Source organism: Arachis hypogaea, chromosome 13, assembly GCF_003086295.3.
Source record: "Arachis hypogaea cultivar Tifrunner chromosome 13, arahy.Tifrunner.gnm2.J5K5, whole genome shotgun sequence".
NCBI lineage: Eukaryota > Viridiplantae > Streptophyta > Magnoliopsida > Fabales > Fabaceae > Arachis > Arachis hypogaea.
In genome coordinates this window covers 141633921-141660237 of record NC_092048.1, presented here as the reverse complement: position 1 = coordinate 141660237, position 26317 = coordinate 141633921, and the positions used below count along the sequence as shown (strand labels likewise).

Sequence of the window (26317 nt, the reverse complement as noted above, 5' to 3'; positions counted from 1 at the left end):
ATTATATAATACATAATAAATAATAGATTATAAATTTATATATTTAACTTTTACTTTTTTTTTTTTGCTTTTGGTTTTAATGCTCAAATTCGAGAAGATAGGGAAATAAGTTAGCTTCTCCGTCAATTAATCAGTAACAATAACTTGTTAATTAGGGAAAGAAGCAGTTAATCACATATAGAATCCTATTATTGAATTTAATTTTTTTAAATAAAAAGGAAAGATGCGATAATAGGATTATGAGAGTCAAGGGATTAAGTCAAAGAGGGGATCAGGGGAATCTTCTTTGTTCATAAAAACCTAAAAAAGTGACAACGTGACAAACCAAAAAGAAAAGAAAAAGAGGAGAAGAGCAACGCGTCTTTTCTCCACACAAACACAACCTTCTCTCTCTCGCTTGCGCGCTCTCTCTCTCTCTCACACACACTGACACACACACACTAACTCTCGAGATTTTCACATTTTTTCAGCTAAAATTACCATTAATGCCCCTCCACAAAATCTGCGAGAACCAACACTGGACTCTGTCATGTGGTTGTGGTGGTGCTGCTAGTAATCTGTGACGGATTCACAGATCTCAATCCAATCCCCAATGGCGTGAAACTGGAGCACGTGTGCGCCACCTCCCCATCCTCGTTTTCTGTTTATACCTTTTTTAACCGATTCCTTCCAAAAGCGAATACGACAAGGGACAACGTGGGAAGATGTCGGAGCTCGAAGGCGGCAACTGTTTTCCGCGTCTCTTGCTCGGTGTCAATGTCGGTCTTGCCCTTGTTGAAGGAATCGTTGCTTTCCTTGCGTTGTTTCAGGTTCTTCTCTTTCTTTCATGTTTCAATTCGCGCCGGCATTGCTTTTCGGATATGAAATTGGTTCGTGCATTTGCAAATTTTAGGGGTTTATTTAGTGTTGTGCACAATTTGGGGTTGTTTTGGTGGGGAGCGGGAATTGAAAAATAACGATGAAAAGAGGATGGGTGATTGGCGTAATTTGAAAATTTGGGGAATTTGTGAGAAGATATTCAGATTTCGAAACTTGCATTTTGAATTTTGATATTTTAGCTGTTATATTGTTTTACAATCCCTAAACTGTAGCCTACTTTTTTTTTCTTGCCCTAAGAAAATTTTTTCTATATATGAATCCGGTAGCTTCATTAGCATCAATTAATATAGAAGAATTAGCATAGGATATATGATGTTATCATTGAGCAGTGAGTTCTGTTACCATGGTATGATTGTGCAGGTTTTAGGGCATGATTCAGATTTTAATAACGTAGAAGTTTACTTTTGTAATTGCTCTTGATCATCATACAATTTAAGAATTTGGCTAGTGTACTTTAACGTTGAGACATTAAGCTCTTGTATGCAAAAGGGTGCTGCACTGTAGTTCTTTGCCTTTACTTACTGCCTGTTTTTATTCCTATGGAATCTCAGTTGCTTAGGATTCACTTGCGTAATCAAGAGCTTGGCTGGACTCGACAAAAAGTAAGTGCATTATGCAAGCTATTATGTCAGAGATTGCTACAGTAGTCTGTAGGCCAGTGTTTTTTTATAGAATCTACCAATTTGAGTGTTTTCAACATGTAATAAGTGAATGAGTACCATTTACTGGTTAGTACTCTAGTAGACTGCAGATTAGGTATAGCAATGGTGCTTAAATTATGTCCTTACTATATACCAGTTTCCAAAATGTGAAAGGGATTCCTGCTTAACATTAATTATAGCCTGGGGATATTAATCAGTGATCCTTTATTTTTATTGTAAAGATCAGAGGGTGCTTTTTTTATGCCAATTTATGCTTTCAGGTTCACTAATTATTACTTGCTGATGCTATATATGATGACAGCTTCCGTATATATATTTTAGTTTCTCATGAGATGTAAATATGATGGGTTGCAGGTGTTTCATGTATTGATTGGCTCCTCTAATCTGGGTTAGTTGTATTTTAATTTTGTTGCTCAAATCTATTTAGTACGTGCTTAACCTATTTTCTTGCACCTTGGTTTTATGCAGACACGATAACTTCTGGACATTATTTTGAAAAATAATGCTTTCCTGAATAAATTGTGAGCTAGCAATATTTCATATTTTATCCCAGCTGTTTTATCCTGATTCCATCAGTATTAAATTTCAGGTTACTTTGTTTACTTGGTGTTGGCACTTTTTGCTGCTTGCAATGGATGGAGATGCTGGTCAGACTCTTGTGGTTTTATCTTTATGGGTATGACCCCATTCTCTACTGACTAGACATCTACAACGAGTTCATATCCTTGATTAAAATGTTTGAAGTTTGAAATGTTGAAAATTGTTTTGCAGCTTTCCCCAAAATACTTTTTTTTGCAGCATTTCTTCTTCTTTTATCCTTCTGGTATGTAATCTTGCTTATTTTGGTGTTGTTTGAATTTTTATACTTGAATATGCATGTTGAATCACTAGCAGTGTTTGCTAGAGTAATTTTATATATAGCAAATATTTACAGGCTCTCTTAAGTGGTCTTTACTGTTATCTCTTATTTTTATTAACCTCTGTCAATGATTAGTTCCTTTTTACTTACTTCTCTTCTTTTGCTTTCCCTCTTTGCAACTGTACTATTGATATATTGTTCTCTTCTATGGGAGCAATTCTCAGGCTTCATTAGTCGTTATTCACAAACAAGCATGCATCTTTTAGGAGTGGCATTAAATATTCGGTTTGGTGTTCTAGAATTTGCCAAGAACTTGTTTTTTTGAGAATTTGCGAGTCAAATATATATTTGTCCTGAAATTGGTACTTCAAACCACTTACTATTCTGCCTTAACTATTTAAGAAAAGCACACGAAGAGTTGTGATTCATGGTGGTAAAAGAGGGGTGTGTATGTGGGGGGATTGAGTCCTCTTGGGTGTTTTACTGTTTTTAGCTTCTAAGGTGGTGCTAGGTTGCATATCCTCTTTTGTGCGTGTATTACTATTATATGATTATCCTTCATATATTTTTAACCTACTTTGTTCTCATTTCTGCCAATTATGAACTACTTTATGTTGTTACACTTGGGTTTCCCTTTGCAGGGTCGACCTTTGCCATCAGCCTGATGATGATGATGACTATGAAGGAAGTTTTATTGAAGAAGCTTTGTTAGAAAAAACTTCACATGCAAATTTAGCAAACATAGATAGCCATAGAAAGTGTTTTCCTGTTCGTCTTTCTCGTATTGGATATCGGCAAAAGCTTGTTATTTTGGTATGTGAAATTTCTTCTTTGAGTTTCTTCTCATGTAGTTATGCTTTATTCATTTTGTGGCATCACATTACCTGTTTCATTTGACAGTTATCTAATTATTTATTCTTTTCTGAATCATTTCCATTAATTTATTCTTCAGGTTACCTTGCTACTTTTCATCATCATGATGGCATTTGCTGTAATAATCTGGATTGGCCTAGGAGAAAATCCCATTGATTCTGAAGTGGCTTCTCGAGTATGTAAACAGTTATTTCAGTATTGTTTTATTATTTACCATGCCATGCACCAGCTTTTGATTATATTAGTGTCATTGTGATAACTGACTTTTTTTTATGTTAATCATTGTTGCTATTCTTTTTCCTCGAATATAAACGAGTTCTTTTTATTTTTATTTATTTTTAAAAGGAAGTCTAAGCTTACGCTTAGTATGAAGCTTCTATTTATTTTGAGTTGATACCAAACTTGAAAGATATTGAAGGACCCTTTTTGCTCAAGTAATGAGAATAAAGAAATTATTGATGAAGCACAGCCACCCAACCTCTTAGCATATTTGCAAGAGGATGTGTGGAACCTTGTTAGAAGATTGTACACCCATATTGTAGATTCTTTTTCCTTTCAAAATATAGCAGGTTTTAGATAGGACTAATGGAGGTTTTCCCCAAAGTTTGCTGTCTGAAACGAATGAGAAAATTTGTGCTGTTTATTGATAGGATGATGACGAAATTATGATGCTCCTTTAATATATTTTAGCTGCCTTATATGTTTAGTTGATGGAGGTAGTATTAGGTTTAGTGAAGCTGCTGGACAAGTGGTGCTTAGTTATTGGTACATATGTGAAATTAGCTTAGGGCACTGAGCTGTCACTGTTATTCAGATGTGTGATATTCTCTTCTTTAAATTTGAAAGTTTTCATGAATCATGCATGCTCCCATAGTTTAGTCTTTCAAAATGTTTCAAGCATGGTTTAAATGACTATAAAGATCATGCAGGTATACTTGGATCTTTCTGCTATTGCAATGGTTTTGTTGGGAGCAGCTTTAGCATGTTATGGTGAGCTTCTTCTATTCAAGCTTTTTTCCATTCTAAAATTTTGTACATTTGGCATTGATTGGTACTTGAGTAGATGTTCTACTTTTTTTGTCCCGTGTAAATGTATTTCATTGATTATCTATGAGGCTCATTGCTTAGCATTTGTGTAACTGCATTATGCAATATTGAAAAGATTTATGAATAAAATGTTAATAAAACACCTGCTTTTTATGGTGACATGATAAGTTCTCTGTTTTGATCTTTTTTTTTTTCAAAAAAAAAAAAAGCTGTACACTCTCTTACCACTATGTAATTGTAAAATAGGAATCCTGGGAAGTAACTAGATGATAAGATTAAACCATGTACAATACTACAGTACTTCCTACAGATCTGGCCGAATTGCACATGGATGATCACATGGCATTGACATAGTAAACATGTGTAAGCCATAGTTTGTTAGGTACATCTAATGGAAGAGCAATATCTGAAATTTTGGATGAGTTTGTAGTTTCAAAATGTGTATTATATATTTGGGATGAGTTTTGGTAGCTAGTGAGATGCCTACTTTTGTAGACACAGTCTAATTTATTACCTTTTATAAATTATAAATAAATATATATACAGGAATCCTATTGTACTTGAAGATGAGAAAAGTTAGAGCTGAGCAACCTTCATCTGAAATGTGGAAGGTACTATGTTGCTGTTTCTGCTGGAGTATTAGAAATATGTAACCTTTCTTTTTTATCTTTTTATCATTCTAACTTCTTCTTTTGGCTCCAAAAATGGTGTGGTGGGTCTGCCAGCGAATAGCACCCATAGCTTGAAGCACACTTTATTTACTTCTTGATCTGTTGTATGCATTCAATCTAATGACTTATGCTGTCATTCATGTTTGTGCATTAAATTTAAATAATAGATTATTGATGTATTCTGTTTCTCAGGTTGCAGGTTTAACTATTGTATCTGTACTGTGCTTCGTATCAAGTTCCTGTGTAGAGCTTTTAACTGATATTCCTGTATGTATGAATAAATGGTTCCAAGTGTTATTCTATGTCCTTTTTTCTTTTTGACAGGTTAATGATTTCCTTAACTTTTTCTATTGCAGTTACTGTATCACTGGCACCAGTGGCCTTTGAATGATATTTACGCCTCTCTTCTACTTGTTTTGTATTATTTCGTTGGTATGTGCTTTTTATTAGTTCTCATGGCTCATTTACTGGAATCTACTATTGATGCCCTTTCACAGTTTCATTCTCTCATGAGAGTGATAATTGTGAAAATATTTTTCATGGTCTATGTTTTCCCTTCAACTTTTAGTTGAATTTACAATTGGTAATCGCCTTCTGAAATGAATTTCATATCTCCAGTAAATCTGAAGCTTTCACTTCTCCCAGGTTCATCACTACCATCAGCAGTGGTACTGTGGGTAATGAGAGAATTGCCACCTGCAGAAGCTTCTAATGTACAGGAAGAATCAAGAACATTAGCTTTTGTTGCTGATAGTTCAGTTGCTACTCATAATCCTCAGCGCTGGACTACAACAACTAGCATGCAGAATCAGGTACTATATCATGTAACTTACCGTTTGTGCTCAGACTAAGTTATACTTGCATTATTCAGTCATTAATTTGTGATATAATGATGGACTCTCCCAATCTTCCCTATTTTTACCCCATGTCTTTACCTTTATCAATACAGAGAGTTCTGTTAAACATTGCATGATCCCATCCATTCAAAAATCTTCTATAATTACAAATATGTTGATATTAGAAAGGCAATGGATGAGATCATGTCAGATTTAGTTTGTAAGGTTCATGGGGAGCACAATCCCGTGATAACATAACTCAGAATTTTATTTATTTTATTCTTCAAATGGAATAAACTAAACTGACTATTAGAAGTTAAATGTTCACAACCATATTGTTTCTGAATAGTGTGGATGGAAGGTGTATTTAAGTGATGATCAAGCATAAATAAAGAAATGGTGCATCTATCCAAGAATAATAATAAGGACAATTTTTAGTGAACCATACGTGAACCAGTATGGTTCACATGCTAGTATGATGTTTCCTATATAGATTTTATTTTTTGGTACTCCTATCCATGGTTTTTGTTGTTTTTATCATTAGTACCTCTATCAGTTATGGTTCTGACTCCGTAAGCTAGCTCTGTTTTAGGTTATTCAACTATTTCCAATTTATATGGGTTTTTATCGTTTTATTTGTTTTCAGGTGGTCTCTGTTTCAGACTTAAGTCCTACATGAAGAACTGTGTAGTAATATAAGCCGTGTTATTTTTGCAGGCATCTAGAGCGAGCCCTATATGAATATATGATCGATGTCATAACATTTTCAAATACATATCTTGTTCGGATGGACTTTTGGGCACACTCCTGAAATTTCTCTAGAATGTCAAACCCTGAAGATGCAAATGAGATAAAACAAAGCAGGCAGGTGCAAGTGCTCTAGGGCATCGAGATCTACGTTCCCACTGTATTTACATTCTAAATATAAATGTAAATATCAGCAATTTGATATATGAAAATTCCCGTCCTTCCTATTATACAAATTTTGGAATGCTAATGAATGTGTCATTGTTTTTGGGTTCTTTTTGGAAATACTCTTGTCCGATGTTAATAACACTCTTGCAAAGTGAACATTTTCATCCACCCCGGTTTCTCGCTGAATCAATTTCTCTGTTCTTAGAAGATCTTTAAAATAGCCAAGGTGATTTCTTCACCCGACTAACTCAGGTAACTGGCTAGGACAAGTTATGTGGCTCGCGTTCACACGTGTTCTTGTTTGTCATAACGTTAACAAGTGTTTTCTTAAAGTGTTTCTTAGCAAAATTCTAGAATAATATGCAGCTCGAGTCACAAACCACATATTTACATCAAGCCTAGTGAATTTTGATTGGTTTGTTCTCAATAATGGTTTGGAATCTCAATGGATTCTTTTCTGATGACTGGACAAAAGATCAAAGTAAAGGATGATAAAATATTTGCATTGGTATAGAATTTTAGAACCCCAAAGGTCAAGCAACTAGATGGAGTGTGAATCACTGTGGGACCTAAAACTGCATGAAAATTACAAGGCGAGCAGCACTGAGAGAAAAGTATTCGTTGGTGCGCCACTAACAGCATAAAATTGGGGGGGGGGGGTCTTGGGGACAGTAACCCACAATCAATAAATGCATGACAGTGCTCTGTGACTCTGTTTCTTGAGAGTTAAGACCCATCAGGCCATCACCAAGAATAATAAAAATAAAGGGATGGCCAGAACATATATAACAAAAATAAAGACAATGGCAACTTGGTCAAGGTGATGTTACGTTCAAGGTCAACAAAAACGTGGTCTCCCTTTCTTGGTATCTCGACCAAATCCACTGGAGAACACTTCAAAAAGTCAACTTCGAGAAGCATGCTTCAAATTGAGCATGCGTGTTAAATAAAATCCAATGCAAGAATGTAGTAGTGGAAGACAAGAAGATACAAGTGGCATAAAGGACAAGTATAAAGGAAACCAGAGCTCAATCACATAAAGTAAAATTTACAGTACATTAAACAGCATAATAAAATGTCTGACAACCTGAATATCTATTCAAAACGGAAATAAACCAACATCACTGCCAAACATAATTTAAGTACAGTTCAGACAGTAATTTCTTACACACTGCCAGTGAAATTTATTACTTTGCAAGACCATTCCAATGAGCGGGAATTAGGAAGGTTGCGAGAATGGAAAGGCCAACCGATATATTGCGGAAAGTTTAAATTTTGCCAGAATTTCATGTTCAGGGTCCAACTCCAAATTGCTCCACTTCAACCTTAAGAGATTTGAGATACTTAACAGCTTCATCTAAAACAGCAACTGCATCCATTTGGTTACCACCGCCGGGCACAATCCTTCTCAGCATATTCACCATTCTCTTCATCTCCTGTTGCTTTTTCTGGTCACCCCTAGTCCCAGCAGACTTCTCTAGACTCGATGACAACCTCTTCTTTGATGGTTTTGAGCAGTAACTCGAACAAGTATCTGATGTACTTTCATAGTTGTCGTGAGTCCTTGCTGTGCTGACTTCTTCCTCATCCATGCTGTCTTCTAGTTCATCATCCATTTCCAAGCTCAGCAATGCAGCAATGTCATTAGAATCCTCTTCAAACGGAGATGACAAATCTCTTTCCAGTTGATTGACTTTACCCTTTTCAAAATCCTGGGGGCAAGAAGCTTGAAAATCAAAACCAGGAGTATTAAACTTATATGTCACAGCAGGATGGAACATCATCCTGCTCTGTTGATTTGTTTGATCAAAGATAATGAAATTCCTTGGGCAGACCTCAGACGGCTGCAATTTAACTCTTCCAAAGGGCATCACCTGCCTCATACCTGGAGGCAAGGCTACATCAAAGGTAGAAGTGAGTGGGGCGTTCGTATAATTATCAACTGATTCACCTGCCACAGGAAGTGACATCTTTCCTGGGATAAAATATTCATGAGTCTGCATAATGATACTTTTTCGCTCTCACTGAGCAGTGAGTGAGGCAGTGAGCGGTATTGGTTTGACCTTTGCAACTGGCAATTATTCTGTACCAAAGCTGGATGGAAGTTTCTAAAAGGAAAGCAAAAACTTAAAAATACTAGGTACTAAAGTGAGCCCATCTAACAACTTTCTTCAAATTAAAACTTTCATATCTTCTTCAGCCTTCAATGATGAAAATACCGAATCCAATATAATGCAGTCCCACCCCAAACCAATGGTATGTAATACTAGACTACGTAACAGGTTTAAGTAACTGACGGAAATACTCAGCCTGCAAAAGAAAATAGTGTTGTATGAACAATAAATAATACAGCCGCAACAGACTCCCTTTATTCCAATCAAATTGCAATCCAGAAATGGAGAAGAATATTTACCTGGAAAACTAGCATCAACTGATTGTATGCTATAGCACCAACACACATTGTAATCTGCCCAACTTCCCTCACAGCTCGGTTTCTTTTGATCGATGGCGCAAAGTTCATTCTCAACCAACCCAACAGTTTTGATAGTTAAAGAAAAGAGAGTACTAATAAAAGGAGTTTCTCTACACCTAATGGAGCTTCACCTACAACATAAGGAAAATATATTAGAACATCGGACATAAAGCGAAAGCCCCATATACAAGATGACATGAAAAGAGCAAAACAATAGCATTGTTGTTCAGTATATTGCTTCATATACAGTAACTTACAAACTTGCTTACACATTTCCACTTTGCGAACCAAGCAAAAATCATAGGAAAAAACATATGGTAATAAATGCATTTTCTTTACATCAGAATTTATAGAATTATAGCCTGGGTTAAAAGGGAAACATTTATAAAATAAATGGCAGCACAAAATAGCTAACCTCAGCTAAATAAATTACAGAATCACACGAAAAAACACCACCAAGCGAACACACTTCCTGTTGTAAGGCACAAACAAAGAAACCCACGGCATCTTGATTCAGCTTGACTCCAGCTTAGCAGAAAATTCAAACTCAAACCTCAGACCTGAAAATGTTAAAGTATGGCTTCAATGTAAATGAAAAAGACTACTATGCACAACAGAGAACTAAGAAGCAAGAACCATAAAAAGGAACATGATTTATCCCATTCTGATTGAGAAAGATTCATAAACTCTACATATTAAACAAAACAATAAAAACAAAGCAGCTGAAACCCCCCTCAGAACCAATCATAATCTAATCTAAAGCTCAAAACCCATTATTTTAAAAGCATTCCAAATGCACTAAACTGTATTGTTGCAGCCAGGTACACAGCAAGGCTCCGAACTTTGTAATAAAACATAAAACAGTACCAAGTCAATTTTACAAAGAAATCCCTAGCAATCAATAATCCCTAGCCAAGCAAGTTATTTTTTCTGAATTAAAAAAAGAACACATTTTAAGAAACAGATCTTCAAACTAACATCAGTCCAGCTCAAAGCAAGCAGAAAAAACTTTCCCTTTCTGAGAATTTGATCATTTTGAATGCAACAATTTGGGGTAAATAAATCAGCGAGAGACAAGAGCTTACTTAGGGTTTTTGAAGAAGGGGAGGATCAGAAAGAGAGTTGAAGAACGTGAATATAATATTTGGGCCTGTGTTTGGAGATGGGGAGCACTGAGCACTCGCAAGATTTGATTTTGAAGGGAGTGATGAGAGAGAGAGAGAGAGAGAGGAGTCAAACATTGAGAATCTGGGCCGTTGGATTGGATCAGAATGGGTCTCGGAAATGCACTTCCGTTCATCGCGGGTGAAATTCTGACCGTTGGATTAGAGCACGCGTGAAGAAGGGTGTGGGGCCCGTGAGGTTTGACAAATGCAATATATAAACTAGAATGGAGTAATAATAAATTCAAATAAATACTTAACTGCAGTTAAGTTAAGACTTCTGAGTTCTGAATTGCTAACCCCAAGAGCTACTTTATTCAGGTGTGTTTGGGTGGGCAAAAATAGGCTCATTATTTTTAATATAAAAAAATATTAGTGTTTTTGTTGAAAATGAGATTATTTGGTGTAATTATAGGTAGGTGAATTTTACAGGTAGAAAGTCAATACGTGGGGGCATGTTGGATAGGTGGCAACATCTTGACCAATACACAAGGGGCGTGTTGGACATGTGGTAACATTTTGACCAACACGTGGGGTCGTGTTGAAACACGTGGGGAGGGTGTTGAATAACTTTCACAATACTGTAATGGAAATGGATTCTTTCTAATTTTTTTAACACTTGATAGAATTCAGTGTGATCTCTCACTTTTGATTCTATAAGTGGGACCAAAAATAAATAAGAGAGAGAGTAATGAATAGTTAGATTAAACACTACACACCATCCAATTTTCTTTTCATTTGAGAGGATCCATTCCCTACTGTAATACACTTCAAATATTAATATTTAACTAAAACACTATCTCTATTTTCATATTAAAAATAATTTCTGACATATATATATATATATATTAAAGATTAATAGTATTTCAATCATAATTATTTATTCATATCTCCATATGTTATGTATCGTTGGATTGAAAATTGATTTTGAGTTAATTTGTTTTATCAATAATAGTTTTGCTTTCTAAAATCACCACATAAGAGATAATCTAATTAATTTATATTTTAATAATTTTGAACAAAAATTAATTAAATGACTCTATTTATACTATTACTACATTAAAATTATTTTTTTTTACAACAGTTACATAAAGTTAGAACATTTGATAAAATAATATAATTTGTCAAAATCATAAAATAAAGAGTTATGATATGCCTACCTAACATGTCACTAGGTTGGGCAAACAAGGGTTGGACAACAACAATAAAGCTACAAACCATTTTTCTTCTATTAATGGATAAGGTGTTTTTTGGTAACAAAGAATCATGTATTGTATTGTATATCATTTGTCCTATATAGTTATTTTATTTGAACTTAAAATATTATATATAATATATATAACTATGAATATTACACATAATATTTGTTTTTTTTATTTGTTCACCAACCACATGCATTATAGTGAAATCAAGTGATGAAAAAAGAAGACATATATAGCCAAACTTCCCTAGATTAGCACAGTGATAGTGTCTTAGATTCACTTGAAGATTATAACTTTATAAGTGCAGTCGACATATACATTATATAATGTGGGGTCCCAGCAATTATTAACGAAGAAAATTTAGAAACAATTTGCCATTGTAAAGTTATAGATAGATAGATAAATATGATTTATAATGGTTGGGTCATTGATGAATATAATGATGACCATGATGCCATAGTTAACACTATCAAAATAGCAATCCCCTTTCGTGTGGTTCTAGAACAGATTAATCGCAATGATGCATGATCCGTGACTCTGTTTGGGGTAAAACTCTTAATTGTATTGCATAGCCCATTGATTACTTTTTATAGAAATATTTTATTTGCATACTCTGATAACATATTTTAGGAAAACTTTAAAATGGAGGGGTATATACGTATACTGTTCAGTAATTTAAGTGTTGATTTTAATTATAAAAAATATATAATTAAGATTTATTATCAAAATTTACTGAAACACCATTAAAACACCGTGTACTGATATATTTGAAAGTTTTCCCATATTTTATATATGCTTTATATGTGTATTATAAAGATTTATATTTATTGATGTATTATGAATTATGAGTTTATTTTTTATGTATTGATCGTGTAAAGCATTCTACACAGTCATATCATTACATCTGTTTTTTTAGATAATTATTTATGTAATTAATATGAAAGATAATTATTTTTATTGATATGATGTTACGTAATTGGATGCACGTGTAAAACTATTTTACATTGACAGTACATCAAAATTAAATTCTATGAATTATATATAAAAGTAAAAATAAAACAATTTATATTTTCTTAAAAAAATTAATTTTAATATATATGTAAAATAATTTTATATATACATTTAATTATATAAAATTATGTCAACAAAAATAATTATTTTATATATTAATGATATGAATAGTTATTTAAAAAAATATAATTAAATGATTGTATTGATAAAAATATAAAAAAAATTATAAAAAAGAGTACATCAAAATTAAAAACATGTCTTAAACATGTTTTAAAAAAAGAACTTGTACTATGAGTAATCGATTCTACTCTATAAAGTACGGATATTTTTTTATTTGTCATATCTCCGTATCGGACTCATTAAATTTTTTTTTTTCTAGAGGACACACCTAAACTAAATACTATCATTTATCAGAGATTTTAATCTTATTCTTAACATGTATTATTAAAATTAGTTTAGAAATAGTATATATTATTAATTATTAAAACAAAATATATTTTAAATATTTAATATAATTAAAAAATATTAAAAATAATTAAAAAATTAATTAAAAATTAATTTATATTTTATACTAAAATATAATTACAATTTATCTAAAACATACTTTATATATATATATATCGTATTTTCGTGTTTTATAAGAATTTTAAATTCGCGTATCTCGTGTTGTATGATTTCTTGTATCCGTGTCAATATCTATACTTCATAGATTCTCTATACTTCATAGATTCTACCGCAAAAAATTGAAGTCAATATCTGACTACACACAGAGCAGTATATTAGTTCTTGTATTTAGCAATTTGTCTGCCACATACACCAAACTTGGAATCAAAGATACATAGATGTATATAAAATTATAAATGTTATCAAGTTCATCCTCCTCAAATTCCAAGAGAATTGACAATCTATCTGTCCACAATTTACTGCTGGAAATTCTCAGCTAGTTGACATTGTTTTCAAGTATTTCAGATCTATTATCTCAATTTTGTTAGTTGTCAAACAGTCCAAACTACTAAAAGTGGCTATGTTGGATTATGCTGCATTTTCACAAAAATGTCAAGAAGCAGTATTTATTTCATTTTGTTGTTTTCTTTTTGGCTTTTTCAAAAGGTTCAATTGACAATGAAGTATTTTATTGAGTGATGTTCCCGTTTGGAGAACAAAGATGCATACGTTACATGTAAAAGTGTCACCACCACTTCGTTTCATCTGAAGACATTGTCCATGTATCTCTACTAACTGTTAATCGACATTTATGTTGCAATTACTTCAATAAATTGCTATTATAATTTGCAGATCAAATTATAATAGCCAACAGTGGGCATTTGGTCTAGTGGTATGATTCTCGCTTAGGGTGCGAGAGGTCCCGAGTTCAATTCTCGGAATGCCCCAAATATTTAACATCTATTTTACTGACAGATGAACTCGACAGAAATTCCATGACGTTGCAATAATTGTTAATTGTTAATTCTAAGCATGTATTGCAGAATTCAAAGAACACGCCAGTTGACTATGATTATGACTCTCAATGAGAATTCACAAATCCACTCCCCATTACCACGTTACTCGTTTCTTTTCCCATTGCACTTGTGCCCCGCTTTCTAACTAATAATTAGTGTTATTTTTCACCTAGTTTTATATATAAATTAAAATTTTTATTAATATGTAAATGTATGGGATTAGAATGTAATATTTTAAGTAAATTATCTAATTTACTTTTTTTATAAAGGTTTAACTAAGATGTGTTTTCAGAATATATGATAAATTTATTATTAGTAAAAAATTTTAAATATTTTTATTTACTAAATATAAAATAAATATATTAAAAACTTAAATTATTTATATTTTTAAAATTTTTTTTTAATTTGTAAACTTAACATATATACTTAGGATAAAAGATAGATAAAATTCTTTTTATAAAAGTATGAAGAATGTTTAGAAAAAATAAAATTAAAAAGTCTGATTTTAATTTGAAAAATATTTTAAAATTATATTTTTTATTTTTGAAAAATAAATATTGAAGAATTTGATTTAAATTTTAAAATTTTTTAATTTTAAAAAATAGAAATTGAAAGGTCTAACCCAATTTTTTTAAGGTTTAATTACTCTGTTAGTCCCTATAATTTTGCGAAATTTTCAATTAGGTTCTTATAATTTTTTTCCTTTTAATTGTGTCCTGTACCAAACTTTTTTTTCAATTAGGTCCCGCTTGGTAGTAATTGACTTAATTGTATAGGGATCCAACTAAAAAAGAAATTGGTACAAAGACTCAAATAAAAGAAAAAAAAAATGTAAAGACTCAATTGAAAAAAAAAAATTGGTGCAGAGACCAATTAAAAGGAAATAAAATATAAAGACTTAATTAAAAATTTTGCGAAACTATAGAGACCAAGAAAATAATTGAACTTTTTTTTAATCCGTGGGTGTAAATGTGTAATTTCTACATACTACCATATACGTGCTAGTATCCAAAAGAGATTAGTACCATCGATTTCTATCACTAATAGACAAGTGGTGTAATTCACAGCAGTACTATCATGTTGCTACAATACCAGTTTATTATCAATCAGCTTAAATGCTTTTTATATTATACAAGTTTACTATAAAATCATCAACTTAATAAATTAATGGTTTTTTACTGATTTAAACTCAAAACATGCTTAATAACATGTTTGTCTCATCTTATCTCAACATTATTTATATAAATATCCTATTTTTAGTATAAATAACACGTAAATCGCATTAGTGAATAGTGATAGTTGTTTTAACGCATTTGATAGTGAATAAATTCCAGTAGAATTTAGGAAGTTTAGTGTGTATTAGAGTCTACATATTTTACGATGCTACTTATTATAGCATGTGTAAATCGCAACAGAGTCTATGGTTTTTATTAAAATATACATAAATAGTAGCAATCAATTTTGATTTTTTGCTAGACATAAAAGTAACTTGCCATTGCAATTTAAGAATTCTTTCAATACAGTGGTGGTAAAATGGGTAGATTTTAGTAATATTTCTAAACTTAAATCTTACAACCAACTGCGATTTATTCACTATTTCATGTGTGTTAAATCTTAAATCAACAAACGCTAATGTGATTTACTTATTATTTAGTAAATATTGATATTTCACTACGATTTATTATAATAAAAATAGGATATTTATGTAAATAATATTAAGATAGAACAAGCACATTATTAAATATTATTTTTAGTTTAAACTAATAGAAATCTTAATTCTTAAATTTACTTCGTTATAATCTTTAATTCTTCTAATGGGTGGTTTAATTTGGCAAGTACACCAACTCGCTTCAAATAATACTACGTGAGTGAGTATCGTTCTTACAAGAATTTAAGAATTGAGCAAAACAATGTTTAATTGAATCTCTAATTAGATTCACGAAACTTTTTTTAGATAGTAGTAACTAGATGTAAAGTAACAATAGTGATGTATGCAAAGCTTATGAACGAGAGAAACAGATAATGGATAGAGTTATTAAGGTTTTAGAGATGTTTAATTCTTAGAAAAGGAAACGTTCATGTTCATTACCTTAATTTATGCAAAGATATTTTCACGACAAATTATATATAATCAAATCTCGATCTCTTGACAATTCAATTTCTCTTTATCCCACTTAATCGCCAATTTCCTGTTCAATTAGTTGGCAAGAAGAAATTAAGCGCAATTCTGATTTAAAGTCACACAATTTTTAAAACTATTCCTAATCAATTGAAAAATTATGAGAATAAGTTTCAAGTTAGTTCCAATATTAGCTTTCTCAAGATAATAAAGGAATCCAAAATAGATTTTGAATATTTTCCAATACTTACTAATCATTAAGAATAAAAACGAAACTCAATTTTTGAAAAGTATCAATACATTAATTAAAATTAAAAAAACAATCAATTACCAATTCATAAAACTAAACAGAGCTCGTAATCTAACAAAAGAAATTAGTGACTCATAACAAATAAACAAAAGATGAAATATTCTAATGAATGCTAGATAATGGATGATGGATCATCTCCAACTTATTTATACCTAAACTCTAACCTAAATTTCAAACGTAAGCTAAACCTAATCTTATCTTATCTAGAAGCATAAGATAAACTTAACAATATCTTAAACATAAACAAAATCTAATTTTATCTTCTCTAACAATAACTTAAACTAACGGCATTCAAATGTTGAGTATGTGGGCTGAATTGAATGTCTTTAAATTGTTACTGGGTCTTGATTTTTGAATAGGGGTTAGGCACCGGTCGCCGGATGCTTGTCCTGGGCGCCCATTTTTCTTCTCTTTCAGAGCGCTGGGCGCCCCACTTCTTATCCTTCTAGGCGCTAGCTTCTTCCAGCTTCTTGGGTGCTTGGCACTAGGCGCCTGAGACTCCTGTTGTATTTTTGGTCTTGGACGTGGAAAAATTTCTTAGCATTAGGCGCCATGCATTGGCGCTAGGCGCCCATCCTGATTCTCTTTCTTGGCTAGGCATGGCAACAATCCCCGGCAGGGCGGATACCCGCGGGAATTTACCCGTCGGGGACAGGTATGGGGACTGGATTTTACCCGTGGGGACGGGGGCGGGGTAGAGGTCCCCGCCCCGTGGAGACCCGTTAATTCCCCGTTTATGTAAAAAGACGAAAATATCCCTATAATATATAACATATATGAGCCATTTAAAAAAATCCTAGCTGTCACATATTCCCTTAGGTGCTTCACTGTTGATGCGTGAGCATCTTTCCTATCTTTTCCTTGTGAATTTGCATTTGAATTGTTAAGTTTAATCAATATTTAAAAACTTTTTAGCCACTATAAATGCTACTTTGATTTGTGTGCAATTTTGTTTATTTCAGGTAGCATTTGGATGGATTTGACAGAGTTTTATAGAAGAAGAGAAGAAAGTGAATGATGTTGTCAACCCTGACCTCTTTGCACTCAAACGGAAATAACTTGAACTACAAAGGTCCAATTTACATGATTTTAGTGGCATTGAAAAGCTAACTTCCAGAACTTTTCAATAATGTGGAATAGTATACACTTCTTCTCCAACCTGTACGGCCATATTGGCGCCTAACTTGGCTTTTTCCAAGTTAGGCGCCGGAAGAAGAACCAGCGCTCCAAAAGCTTGCTGCCAGGGCAGCGCCTAACTTCAAAATCCTAAAGTTAGGTGCCAAATGCTTACTAAATCCTCAATTTCGTGCTGCCTCATCCAAGTCTAACTTCACATTTGTGAAGTTAGGCGCTAGCCAATCATCAAGGCATGGTCCCACGTCAATTGAAGCCATTAACGAAGATATTATTTAATTTTGATTAAAACCTTTATTTTATTTATAAATAGGAAAATATATTATTTAGTTTTAGAAAATATATTTTACATTAATTAGGATAATATATAAAAGGAGAAGAGATCTTGACCTAAGACTCTTCTAATTTTCATTCGACACTTTCATACTTTTCTCTACTAGGATTATTTTTCTCTAAGAAGAATTAAGCTTCCATTGTTAAGGTTAGGAGATCTATTTACTTTGATGGATTAATAATTATTTGTTCTTCTACTCTTGATTAATGTTTTGATTATTGTTTAATAATTGGCTTCGTTCTTCATCCTAAGAATTAGTGATTATTGGAAATAACTCTAATTCAACTTGAATTCTATTTGAATCTTAGAAAAGTTATATTATTAGAATTACATCTTGAAATCAATTCCTCACAACTTTCTATTTATCTAGATTTAACGCGATACGTGACATATAATCGTCTTATTTTTGGGTATCTAGGGTTTGTGTGGCTCATAAACTAGTTTTAAACTTAACCCTCTAATCGGAATCAAGTGACTAAGGAACTGCGGTTGATGAAGGTTAGAGGAGACTAAAAAGGTATAAGAAATTAGGGTTTAGTCACATATAGTTTACCATGAACATAATCTTTACATGATCAAGATAGTTAACATTGAATATTAATCCAGAAAGTTAAATATCTCTGATACCTTAACTATTTTATCATATTATTTTCTTAACCAATTTTAGTTATTTTTATTTAATTCTCTGTTTTTATGTTATTTTCTATTAAAACCCTAAATTTTGATTGTCTGACTAGAATAACCAATTAACTATTATTGCTTGATCCATTAATCCTCGTGGGATCGATCCTCACTCATCTGATGTATTACTTGGTACGACCCGATGCACTTGCCGGTTAGTTTGTGGTATTCAAATTCTGCACCAAGTTTTTTGCACCATTGTCGGGGATTAATTGTGATTAACAACTACCAGTTAATTGATTACCTAGGTTAGACTTTTTCTTTGTTTAATTTTCTTATTTGATTTTTACATTATATTTTTTTATTTTTTGAAATTTATTTTTATATAATAATAATAATAATAATAATAATAATAATAATAATAATGAAAATTAAAAAAAATAATATTTCTTTTTGTTATTTCTTCTTAACTTCTCTGTTTACCATATGGTGTGTTTAATTCTGTTTGGTGTTTTATGCTAAGGAAAATAATGGAGAGAGATCATATGGATTACTATTCACACCCAAGGAGTGATTCATATTATTGTGGATGGAGGAACTACTCGAATTTTGGTTGGAAAAGTCAAGACCAAAGAAACTTCAGTGCTCTATCTTCCATCTATTAAGAACCACCATCTCCATATACATACCAAGAACCATCCTCCTCTTTTTACTCATATCAAGAGCCACCATATCCTTATTCATATCAAAAACCATAAGCTCTTGATCTTCTCATGAAAGAATGCATACATGATATGAGGATGAGTGTCAAAAATATAGAGAAACATGCGGAGTTGATTATCAAGCACCTGGACAAGATACAAGCAAATTCCTTCCTAAGAGATACAATGTAAGATCCTATGGAAAAAAGTGAGGAAATCAATCAAAAGAGTTCATACTCCAATGAATTAGTGAACTCTTCACCCTCACACATGGAAGAAGAGGAAGATGCACAAATAAATGAAGAAGATGCACAAATAAAGGAGGAAGCCATGCACACTGCTTGCACATTCCAATAATTTAGGAGAAAGCCATACAAGTCCCTTCAATTCTATGCATGCAAGCTCTTAAGAAGAAATATCTAAATGCACCGCCCACATTTGAATTGAAGCCTTCTCCCCCAACACTTGAATATGCTTTCCTTGGTCTTAGTGAATTATAGAGTTGTATGGGAGTTGCTTTTTGGTGGGTATCATTTTCCTCCTCATGTCCACTGAAGTTATTTCTTTTAACCAACTAAAAGAGGAGGAAGAAATTCAAGAACCAACCGTCAAGCTAGTGACGTTAAAGAAGCGCTTGTTGGGAGGCAACCCAACGTTAGGTAATTTCTTTTCATTTTATCTTTTTGCTTTGCTTCATGTTGGATACGTATTTCATGGATCAAGTTTGGTGTTGTTACATGAACATGGTACTTGCATTTCACTGGGTATTTGGCCCAGACTTTCATTGATAGTGTCACACTAAGTTTGGTGTTCTCACACCAAGTTTGGTGTTGCCATACTTCACCTATGCAAGATCCACTCCTTCCAAGCCAATACATTAGCAACATGTTTATTTTGCTTTATTTTATTTTACCTTTCATTTTATTTTTAATTTTATTTGTTTGATTTGAATGAGCTTCCACCTTACTTCCTTATATCCACTAGACATCATGATTATTCCGATTTCTATCACCACGGTTTTTCTTTGTTGCTTGAGGACAAGCAACCATTCTAAGTTTGGTGTTGGAGGCTATGCTCTACAAAGCTTAAAAGGAGATAAAGAAGAAGATGATGAAGAGAAAGGCAGAGAGAACTAAGGTGGTTTCCTTTCTTTTAGATAAGCATATTCTAGTTTTGAATTGTAACATATTATCTTTGCATGATCAAGGTAGTTAACATTGAATATTAATCCGGAAAGTTAAATATCTCTGACACCTTAACTATTTTATCATATTATTTTCTTAACCAATTTTAGTTTATTTTTATTTAATTCTCTGTTTTTATGTTATTTGCTATTAAAACCCTAAATTTTGATTGTCTGACTAGAATAATCAATTGACTATTGTTGCTTGATCCATTAATCCTCATGGGATCGACCCTCACTCACCTGAGGTATTACTTGGTACGACCCGGTGCACTTGCCGGTTAGTTTGTGGTATTCAAATTTCGCACCAACTGCTTTAGAGAGATAGAGACAGAGTCTCTTCCCCACTCCTCTCCTCTCCTCACTAAACTCTCAGCCTCTCCTGTCTCCTTCCCGAACACCGACGATCATCAACAGCCGACTGCTACTTCCCACCCCGTCGGTCCCTTAGCGCCGCCTCCCACCACCTTAGTGGCTCGGTCACTCACCGTCGCGACCACATCATCTTCTTCTCCTTGTCGCAGCAGAGCAACGTCTTCTCGTCATCGCCGGTCATCACATCTTCGCTGTTCATCCGCCAAATCGCTGGTCTTCGCTGTTCTGCTCTTCTTCTCCATCGGGTAAGTCAGCCCTGATGTGGTTCTAATTTTTGAAATTCTGATTCTAATATCTAATTTATATTTCTGAGTTAAGTACTTGGGTTTATCTTATTTTGATTTCTTATTTCTGATTCTAATTTATATTTCTATATTAATTTTGGATTAATCTGGAGTTAGGTTAATGAGATTTTGATTTCTGAATTTCTGTTTCTGATTTCTAATTTATATTTCTGAGTTAGGTTAATGTGATTCTGATTTTTTATTCTGATTTATATTTCTGAGTCAATTTTGGGTTAATATGGAGTTAGGTTAATGAGATTCTGATTCTGAATTTTTTATTTCTAATTTATATTTCTGAGTTAGGTTGATGTGATTTTGATTTCTGATTCTGATTTATATTTAATGAGATTCTGATTTTTTATTTCTAATTTAATTATAATTATATTTCTGAGTTAGGTTAATGAGATTCTGATTCTGAATTTTTGATTTCTAATTTATATTTCTGAGTTAGGTTGATGTGATTTTGATTTCTGATTCTGATTTATATTTCTGGGTCAATTTTGGGTTAATCTAGAGTTAGGTTAATGAGATTCTGATTCATGATTTATATTTTGGGTTAATGTGATTCTGATTCATGATTTATATTTCATGATTTATAAAATGGCTTCTTCGGATGCATTGAGTAATACTCTTGAGAAGATGTTGATGTAAGAAAATTACTAAATTATATACGATATTATTTTTTCATATTATTGACTTATTCTTGATTTATTTTACGATTTTAACTTTTGATTGTATTCTTCTTTTTTATGTAAGATTCAAACAAATCGAAATCTACCATCACTACTATTACATCATGAAAAAAGCTTTGAGGATTCTACAATATGATGAATTGTGCTTTGTAGTTTTTGGATATGTTTGATACTTTGGTTGTTTTATGGATATGTTTGATATTGTTTGTTGTTGTTAATGTCTTTGTTGTTGTTAATGTGTTTGGAGACAAGGAACATGATGATTGATATGATTTTTTCATTTTTTCCAATGTTTTTCTAATTTTTTCCATTTTTTTAAAAATCCGCAGATATCCATAGAGTCCCCGACAGATACGGGGTCCCCGTTACCTATGACGAGGATGGGGACTGGATATGGAGGCATGCCCCCGCCCCCGTGGGTACCCGTTGCCATGGCTATTCTTGGCACTGGGTGCCCACTTTTCATCTCATTTTGGGCGACGGGCGCCCATATATGGGTGTTGGGCGTCCATCTCTCTGCTTGCTTCTCTTCGCCTAAATTCTTTAAACAAAAATCCTGAACACACAATAAGTCTAAAACAACTTCAAATGACATAAATTAGCAATGAAAACTTTTACTAAACATAAGAAAACTACTAAAAAGAAATGTAAAAATTCACTAAAGATGCCAAGACATCACAACACCAAACTTAAAATATTTATTTGTTCTTAAACAAATAGAGGACTGTACAAAAAGTTATCTTAGTTATAAGAATTGAAGATTTATTAACTGAAAGCCAATTCAAATATTAAGTTTATAGTGGAGTTATAATGATTTATGTGATCACATGTGGATCTTCATTATTCTCATTAATCCTGCAAACTATATCTATGAATATTTAAGAATCTAATCCGGATGATATTATAGATATCCCCTCCCCCTTTTTTGCATCATGGATTTAGACTTTTCCAAGAATTTCTATAATATTTTTCTAGATTTTATTCTCCTAATATTCCATCTTTCCCTTTTTGCAGGTTTCATACACAGTGGCCAATACTGTAATCATATTCTTTCACATCACTCCTCTGAGGGAGTTCTTCAGCTCAGGCTCCCTTCACATCTTGCAACCTTTTCTTCAACCCGGCCAGTATAACCTTGTTGGCTGCCTCAACTTGCTGCCGACGTCTTCAGAGGCCCAGACTCCTGTTGAAGAGACTGTTCCGACCTCTCCTGCTGCAGACCCGAACTCCCTTCCAGTTGGAGACTCTAATCTTCCTTCCCATTAATTGATTTGAGCTACATGGGGCCCGGCTTGTGGGCCCCTTTTTTGAACAATTTTCTTTTTATTGTTTCGGTGGTTTGTTGTTGACTTTTTTCGGCCTTTTTGTTCGTTAAAAAAATTTTATTTTTGTTTTATTGAGATTCCCCTTTTTTGGATAAGGGTTTTAAGATATATTTAGCGTGTGTATGCTTTCTGCGATTTTCTTTTGTTATGTTTTTTATGAAAAACCCCGCAAAAATCAGGCTGTGATTTTGACAAAGCCTTTGCCTTTGAATGATTTTTTTCTTATCTCCTTTGTATTCCTCATATTCAATTTTTGCTTATTGAATTTCTGTAACTTAGGTTATTTCTGCGATGCATTTTATTTTTCTCGGATCTTCCGACTAGATAGTCGTTCTTGGTTTTTGGATACCGAGTTATCAAGATCGTCTGTGTAACCTCTTTACACCGACTTGTACCTCTTCGTTTCATCCTGCCGACTATGTAGGTCGGGTATGAGATTTTCACGTTTTTTCGAGTTTAAGTCGGCGCGTTTCGTAAAATGATAATAATAATGGAATTTATAAAGAGATATAATGAAAAGATCTTTATCGATTGATGAAAGTACTTTTTGCTACTAGGGAAATTTTAAAGACTTATTTTCCCCTAGCCTCCACTTTGATGCCTCGTTAAAACCCCCTTCAGGAAAATCCTTTTTTGGAAAAAAACCAAGAATTCGGAAAAAAGAGTACATCAGGGAGTGAAGTTCGCTTTTAACTATAGTACATTTTCATGTTACAAGCATGCCATGACCTTGGTAGCTCGGTACCACTCAAGTCGGTTACCTTGTAGTATGCCTTTCCTAAGACTTCACTTATCTTATATGGCCCTTTTCAATTAGCAGCGAGCTTTCGTTCTCCCCATTTGTTGACTCCGATGTCATTTCTGATTAAGACCAGGTCGTCTGGGACGAAGCTTCTTCGAATGACTTTCTTTTTGTATCTGTTTGTCATCCTTTGCTTCAACGCTGCTTCTTTTATCTGGGCTTGTTCTCGGACTTCAGGGAGTAGCTCGAGCTCTTCTTTATGCCCCTGTACATTGCCAACCTCATCGTAGAAGCTCACCCTTGGACTTTGATCATTGATTTCAATTGGTATCATGGCTTCTATGCCATAAGCAAGTCAGAAGGGTGTTTCTCCTGCGGCAGACTGAGGTGTAGTCCGATATGCCCATAGTACTTGAGGGAGTTCTTCAGCCCAAACTCCACTTTGATGCCTCGTTAAAACCCCCTTCAGGAAAACCCTTTTTTGTGAAAAAAAAAACCGTGAAGTCGGGAAAAAGAGTACATCATGGAGTGAAGTTCGCTTTTAACTATAGCACCTTTTCATGTTACAAGCATGCCACGACCTTGGTTGCTCGGTACCGCTCAAGTCGGTTACCTTGTAGTATCCCTTTCCAAAGACTTCACTTATCTTATATGGCCCTTTTCAATTAGCAGCGAGCTTTCGTTTCCCCCATTTGTTGACTCCGATGTTATTTCTGATTAAAACCAGGTCGTCTGGGACGAAACTTCTTCGAATGACTTTCTTTTTGTATCTGTTTGTCATCTTTTGCTTCAACGCTGCTTCTCTTATCTGGGCTTGTTCTCGGACTTCAGGGAGTAGCTCGAGCTCTTCTTTATGCCCCTGTACGTTGCCAACCTCATCGTAGAAGTTCACCCTTAGACTTTGCTCATTGATTTCAATTGGTATCATGGCTTCTATGCCATAGGCAAGTCGGAAGGGTGTTTCTCTTGTGGCAGACTGAGGTGTAGTCCGATATGCCCATAGTACTTGAGGGAGTTCTTCAGCCCAGGCTCCACTTTGATGCCTCGTTAAAACCCCCTTCAGGAAAACCCTTTTTTGGGAAAAAACTGTGAAGTCGGGAAAAAGAGTACATCAGGGAGTGAAGTTCGCTTTTAACTATAGTACCTTTTCATGTTACAAGCATGCCACGACCTTGGTAGCTCGGTACCGCTCAAGTCGGTTACCTTGTAGTATGCCTTTCCTAAGACTTCACTTATCTTATATGGCCCTTTTCAATTAGCAGCGAGCTTTCGTTTCCCCCATTTGTTGACTCCGATGTCATTTCTGATTAAGACCAGGTCGTCTGGGACGAAACTTCTTCGAATGACTTTCTTTTTGTATCTGTTTGTCATCCTTTGCTTCAACGCTGCTTCTCTTATCTGGGCTTGTTCTCGGACTTCAGGGAGTAGATCGAGCTCTTCTTTATGCCCCTGTACGTTGCCAACCTCATTGTAGAAGCTCACCCATGGACTTTGCTCATTGATTTCAATTGGTATCATGGTTTCTATGCCATAAGCAAGTCGGAAGGGTGTTTCTCCTGTGGCAGACTGAGGTGTAGTCCGATATGCCCATAGTACTTGAGGGAGTTCTTCAGCCCAAACTCCACTTTGATGCCTTGTTAAAACCCCCTTCAGGAAAACCTTTTTTGGGAAAAAAATCGTGACGTCGGAAAAAAGAGTACATCAGGGAGTGAAGTTCGCTTTTAACTATAGTACATTTTCATGTTACAAGCATGCCACGACCTTGGTAGTTTGGTACTGCTCAAGTTGGTTACCTTGTAGTATGCCTTTCCTAAGACTTCACTTATCTTATATGGCCCTTTTCAATTAGCAGCAAGCTTTCGTTCCCCCCTATTTGTTGACTCCAATGTCATTTCTGATTAAGACCAGGTCGTCTAGGACGAAGCTTCTTCGAATGACTTTCTTTTTGTATCTGTTTGTCATCTTTGCTTCAACATTGCTTCTCTTATCTGGGCTTGTTATCGGACTTCGGGGAGTAGCTCGAGCTCTTCTTTATGCCCCTGTACGTTGCCAGCCTCATCGTAGAAGCTCACCCTTGGACTTTACTCATTGATTTCAATTGGTATCATGGCTTCTATACCATAAGCAAGTCAGAAGGGTGTTTCTCCTGTGGCAGACTGAGGTGTAGTCTGATATGCCCATAGTACTTGAGGGAGTTCTTCAGCCTAGGCTCCACTTTGATGCCTCGTTAAAACCCCTTCAGGAAAACCCTTTTTTGGGAAAAAAGACCGTGAAATCGGGAAAAAGAGTACATCATGGAGTACATCATGGAGTGAAGTTCGCTTTTAACTATAGTACCTTTTCATGTTACAAGCATGCCACGACCTTGGTTGCTCGGTACCGCTCAAGTCGGTTACCTTGTAGTATCCCTTTCCAAAGACTTCACTTATCTTATATGGCCCTTTTC

General features: G+C 33.9%; 2 protein-coding genes and 1 non-coding gene across 10 annotated transcripts; 2 read left to right on the top strand and 1 right to left on the bottom strand.

Moving 5' to 3' along the window:
• The first annotated feature begins 288 nt into the window (after positions 1-288).
• LOC112792374 (tobamovirus multiplication protein 1) lies at positions 289-6859 on the top strand. Of its 8 annotated transcripts, none has more exons than XM_072213294.1 (13): positions 289-809; positions 1431-1481; positions 1896-1929; positions 2131-2217; positions 2313-2364; positions 3042-3213; positions 3353-3448; positions 4203-4263; positions 4867-4931; positions 5184-5258; positions 5348-5423; positions 5637-5803; positions 6545-6859. In XM_072213294.1, exons 1-13 carry the CDS (start codon positions 705-707, stop codon positions 6566-6568), a joined length of 1065 nt encoding a protein of 354 aa, XP_072069395.1. In that variant the 5' UTR covers positions 289-704; the 3' UTR covers positions 6569-6859. The 8 variants fall into 8 exon arrangements, with proteins under 8 accessions (XP_072069395.1, XP_072069393.1, XP_072069394.1 ...); XM_072213292.1 differs by having other exon boundaries at positions 6474-6859; XM_072213293.1 differs by having other exon boundaries at positions 322-809; positions 4194-4263.
• An 895-nt stretch (positions 6860-7754) lies between these two features.
• Positions 7755-10470, bottom strand: LOC112792375 (transcription factor bHLH144). Its single transcript, XM_072213298.1, has 4 exons — positions 10301-10470; positions 9631-9775; positions 9156-9346; positions 7755-8760 (listed from the first exon to the last, which is right to left on the bottom strand). The coding sequence occupies exons 3-4, from the start codon at positions 9261-9263 to the stop codon at positions 8035-8037; spliced, it is 834 nt and encodes a 277-aa protein (XP_072069399.1). The 5' UTR covers positions 9264-9346; positions 9631-9775; positions 10301-10470; the 3' UTR covers positions 7755-8034.
• Positions 10471-13910: 3440 nt separating this feature from the next.
• Positions 13911-13982, top strand: TRNAP-AGG (transfer RNA proline (anticodon AGG)). Its single transcript has one exon. It is a non-coding gene; the product is annotated as a tRNA-Pro (tRNA).
• The last annotated feature ends 12335 nt before the right edge of the window (positions 13983-26317 follow it).